This window comes from Papaver somniferum, chromosome 11 (assembly GCF_003573695.1).
Source record: "Papaver somniferum cultivar HN1 chromosome 11, ASM357369v1, whole genome shotgun sequence".
In the NCBI taxonomy this organism is placed as follows: domain Eukaryota; kingdom Viridiplantae; phylum Streptophyta; class Magnoliopsida; order Ranunculales; family Papaveraceae; genus Papaver; species Papaver somniferum.
The window spans coordinates 79,966,521-79,971,215 of NC_039368.1; the positions used below are offsets into that span (position 1 = coordinate 79,966,521).

Below are 4,695 nucleotides of genomic sequence, written 5' to 3' on the forward strand. Positions count from 1 at the left end.
CACATTAAGTTGTGAGAGTTATATTAGGAAAGTGTCTATGTTTAGAGTTTGATCTTAGTTAGGAAAGTACCTTGAGTGGTCGTCAAGTTTGTGAACAATATAAATAAGTCGTTGAGCCATGAAAGTTGATATACCAAGTTATTATCAATGTAGTATATTGCTTCCGTGCGTTTATGCTCTCCTCTCTCTTACTCGATCCTTAACAAAAGTTATTGAAACTATTTGTGTCTTATGATCAAAAGTTTCCAATTTCGTCATCTCTGTTGTGGACGTATCATGGTTTTTCATCCACACAATTGAAGCAATGCTTTGTTTATTGTGCATTATTCCCCAAAGGCTACAGGTTTGAGAAACACAAGCTAGTGTTACTGTGGATGGCTGAAGATTTCCTTCAACCTGAACGTGGGATGGGTATGGAAGACTTGGGTTTTGCTTACTTCGACGAGCTTTTAGAGAGATCCTTCTTGGATGTCGCGTATGGGAGCTTTTACGAAATGCCGGATCATGTTCATGATTTGGCAGAATTTATATCTTCCTCTGGTGATGTATATTTTAGAAGGGAGGGGGAAAAAGAAAGGAGGATATCATCATCTCGCAAGACCTCTGAACATGCACGCCATTCTTTGCTATATTATGCTACTGTCGATGAGCGGAGTTTTGAAGACCTTCACAAGTCCAAGGGCTTGCGCACACTTCTAGTCTGTATCAGAGATGCTACTCAGCGCATTAGCATTCCACCAGATTTACTTTTAAAGTTATCGCAGATACGTGTTTTGGACCTATCTCGAGCTGGATTACTGGAATTTCCAGATTCAATCTGCCACTTGTCGCAGTTGAGGTTCCTTGATCTCTCTTTCAATTTTATGCGATATTTACCTGAGGGGATAACTATGCTTCAGAGCCTCCAGACATTGAGAATTAAGAGTAAGGTTACAGAGTTGGAATTTCCAAGAGGCATGGGGAAACTAGTTAACCTGCGGCATCTTGATCTGGGGATAGATTATACACCATTTGTCATGCCCCAAGGGTGAGATGAATAAGAGATTTCCTTCACTTAGGACCCTATATCTTCAGTCATTGCATTACTTAAAGATATGGACTAGTCTAGAGAGAGGTGACATGCCTCTTCTTCAGAAACTGCACATTCGTAGCTGTGGAGAACTGATCGCACTCCCAACTCTCAGATTCCTTGGCTCTCTTCAGGAATTGTATATTCAAAGCTGCCCAAAGCTCCAAAAGTTGCCAGACAGAAGGTTACCCGGTTCAGTTAGTTCTCTGATTATTGTGGATTGCCCCGTCCTTTTAGAATCGTGCAAGAAGAAGTGGGGCTGGTCAAAGATTATTAAGACGGAGCCTCCGCCTTAAGACAGACTCGATTGAGCTCTGCAAAAAGTAGTTGCAGAAAGTCCAGGAGCTAAAGATAGAGAGGGAGATATATATCTATTAGGATTTCAATAATCGGAATTAAGAAACTACATTGTTGTAATCAGATTCCAAGTCAGGCATCACCATTTTTGGTGGATGCAAAAACAACACATTATTAAGCTTTTCACTCCTAGCATACTTTGCCATAGTGTCAGCAGGAGAGTTTGGTTCCTCGCCAACAAAAGCAACGGTATCTTTTCTGGTGTCTAGACTCGGCCTCACTAGCAAAATTTACTTTTATAAAACTACTCACAATTATCCTTGGAAACATTACGTTCCATAAAATGAGAGAACTAGGTATTTTACTGAAGATGCAAACAATATCCAAAACGTATTAGAAACCGCTTAAAAGAGTGTACAAGTTGGAGGGCTTCTACATTTAGATCCTTGAATTGAAAATTTTGAGATCAAAATACGAGGTCCAAACATATTCTGATTTATACTGTTAAAAAGACCTCTATTTTATTGGTAAAAAGGAATAACACCCAAACAATGATTCTTGACAATTCTTGATTTTCGTCATGATCAATCAGTAACCCCAATAATCGTTTCTGATTTCCTCGTCAAACTTCTTCTTCAACTCAGGATGCTTCTCAAAGTACTCATTGGCAGTCATGGTGCTGATCTTTCTCTGTCGAGGTGGAAGAACAATTCAGGGAAGATTGACACTGGCAAGAAAAAAGAAAAAGAAAGAAAAAAAAGAGATGAGATGAGATGAGATGAGATGAGATCTTTTTTCTAACCTTCAATTCTTGAACTTCAGCGATTTCCTTGTCCAATCTCTCAGTCTCCTTCAGTGAATTTTGTTCTGCCTCTTTTAGTTCTACCAGCTGTTTCACATGACATTTGCCGCAGTTAGATGTTGAGGATACAAGTCAAATCCAGGTTTGGACCCGAAAATCTCATGTAAAGAAAGTGGTTTCTGATATAACCCAAACTTCCACAAACATCACTTTATGAAAATGTATTAAGAAAGGGCTTCATATGGGTTCTCACCAGCGCATCAAACTTTGGTTTGAACTGAGGAGTCACAGTATCTACATACTTGGGAACCTGAATACCTGCCAAGACAGAAAAAGTTAGCATATGAATCACGAGAATAAGAAGAAAAGCTGTACATATGGAATCAAATACAGATGCGTAATTAATAAACAGTTGGTAGTTTTTGTGGCGTATCGTGACAAGGAGATGAAATGGAAAAGTTTGGTAAGGACATCACCCCATTTACACCATATGTACCCTTAGTGTGTTCTATTATGCAGAGAAATTCATATAATTATAAATAGAATACAGAGAACACTAGCTTAGATTTTCTGAAACAAGCTAGAAATTCATGTATTTATGAAATGATTGGAATTGATATGAAACATACATGAAAACTGCAGTTGCGCGTATGTACAGGTGAAATTAACAGGATGAACAGCAAAATGAATTCAATGAATGGTGAGGGAATTGAACATAATCTATAGACGGATCACTCAGAATCTGTGAACCAGTAGATCTAAATAAAAAACTTATGTCAATGAGTCTCAAATTCTCGATCTTTTACATGTTACTGAATAAACATTGCACAGAATATATCTACAGGGGAAGAGGTTTGATACAGAAGCAGTGTAACTCTTTCATTACATGTAACTAGAATGCCTACACATATAAAGTCGTAAAATAGCATAGTGTAACACAGATTTCAGCATAGATAATCACCTACGTGTTATCCTTGAGAAGTAAGTGTGTGCCGTAGTCATATAAAAAGAAGAAGATGAGAAAAAAGAAGCAATGTTTACACAATACAAAAACAGGTAAAACATACTGTCATAAGCTTCCTTGTACATATCCACCACGCGTGGCCCAATTCCTTTCCTGTAGTATTCCCAATCAATGGGTTCAGGTTCCTACGAGAAAGGTGAAACAAGTTGTAAGCATTGGATAGATATTAAGCTGAAACAACATATAGTGGACTATATCTCACGCCAAATTTAAACTCCACAATAAGTAAAGGAAATAAGATCTCCAGGTGGGTCAATTCTATTATCTAGTACAACATATGAGATATGACATGCATAAAGTAAGCAAACCTATCTCCACTTTGTATGTGTATCCCATCCTATGACATGAAGCAAATGACATACTAGGTGAATCAGCAGGTCATCTCAGCATTCCAACCTACTACATAACTCTGAACCGCCTACGGAATGGGGGAATATACATTTGAGACTGGAAGGAAAGATGCATAACTGCCCAACAGCAGCCAAACCAAACACTGAAAGCTTGGTCTGCCAAGCTTAAATTATGGAACTAATCAGGTTAGTCATGATAGATGCAAGGGTCAAGAAGAATCTACAGGGAAAGCAAGGGACGTCCAGTAATTCATAAAAGAATCAAATATGTCTCATACACTTAATCAGACCATACTGAAAGAACACAGTGACAAAGAATCATTTTGATTCACCCTGCTGACGCAAGTTAAATCATGGAAAATGGGGATGCTTCAACAAGAGCAAACGGGGTTCGAAAGAGGTCTGCAGATAAGTGTTCCTACTTTCACACCATCAATTTTCCTTCCTGAAATCCTAACGTAAATCATACATCTACATTCAAAGGCTAATTAGCATAAGTAATTACTTGGATTGTACAACATAAAACATGGTTAGTGAACCATATACCATCTAATAAACAAGCCATATTACAAAATCCCTCAAACACCGTCCTTCACTGTTGTTCACCTAGACACTGTCGAATACACAATCAATCATTTACTCAACAAATCGAAATATTCAAACAACTCTAAAATCTAGATCAGTTATATTAAACCAATCATACAAAAGCCCTAAATCCAAGATTACAAAGGATCCAAATATAAGAAAACCCACAATAGAAAATCCCCCCAGAAAGAAAACACATTTCATTACCAAATGAAAACCCTAAATTCAAAATCTCAAACTGGGGGCAGATTTAAAAACATAAATCTACATAAAAAGGACCCAATACGGATCTAAAGAAAGGAGTGATGGAGAAATGAATACCATGCTGAACTTGGTCTGAAGAGTGGAGTTGACCTCATCAAAAGCTCTACGAAGAGTAGAAAACTCTTTACGAGCTTCTTCAGAGACTAGAAGTTTAGCCATACCATCCCAATCGATACCTTTTGATGCTTTTTTTGCAACATCAACAATCTTCTTACCAGCCCCACTCATTTTCTCTTCTCTTCGTTTTTCTCACTGATTATCTTGTTGAATCAACCCTTGTTTCTTAGATTGTGATTATTTTCGG

At 37.8% G+C, this 4,695-nt stretch overlaps 1 protein-coding gene across 1 annotated transcript; it reads right to left on the minus strand.

Annotated features, from left to right (window-relative positions):
* Positions 1-1,705: 1,705 nt before the first annotated feature.
* Positions 1,706-4,695, minus strand: LOC113323562 (ATP synthase subunit d, mitochondrial-like). The gene is made up of 5 exons (XM_026571883.1): positions 4,449-4,695; positions 3,236-3,317; positions 2,422-2,486; positions 2,169-2,255; positions 1,706-2,056 (listed from the first exon to the last, which is right to left on the minus strand). Exons 1-5 carry the CDS (start codon positions 4,617-4,619, stop codon positions 1,955-1,957), a joined length of 507 nt encoding a protein of 168 aa, XP_026427668.1. The 5' UTR covers positions 4,620-4,695; the 3' UTR covers positions 1,706-1,954.

Coding starts and splice junctions, on each gene's coding strand:
- LOC113323562 (XM_026571883.1), bottom strand. CDS start 4,619: ATGAGTGGGGCTGGTAAGAAGATTGTTGATGTTGCAAAAAAAGCATCA. Junction 2,487..3,235: donor GTACAAGGAAGCTTATGACA/GTATGTTTTACC, acceptor CTGTCTTGGCAG/GTATTCAGGTTCCCAAGTAT. Junction 2,256..2,421: donor AACCAAAGTTTGATGCGCTG/GTGAGAACCCAT, acceptor CATGTGAAACAG/CTGGTAGAACTAAAAGAGGC.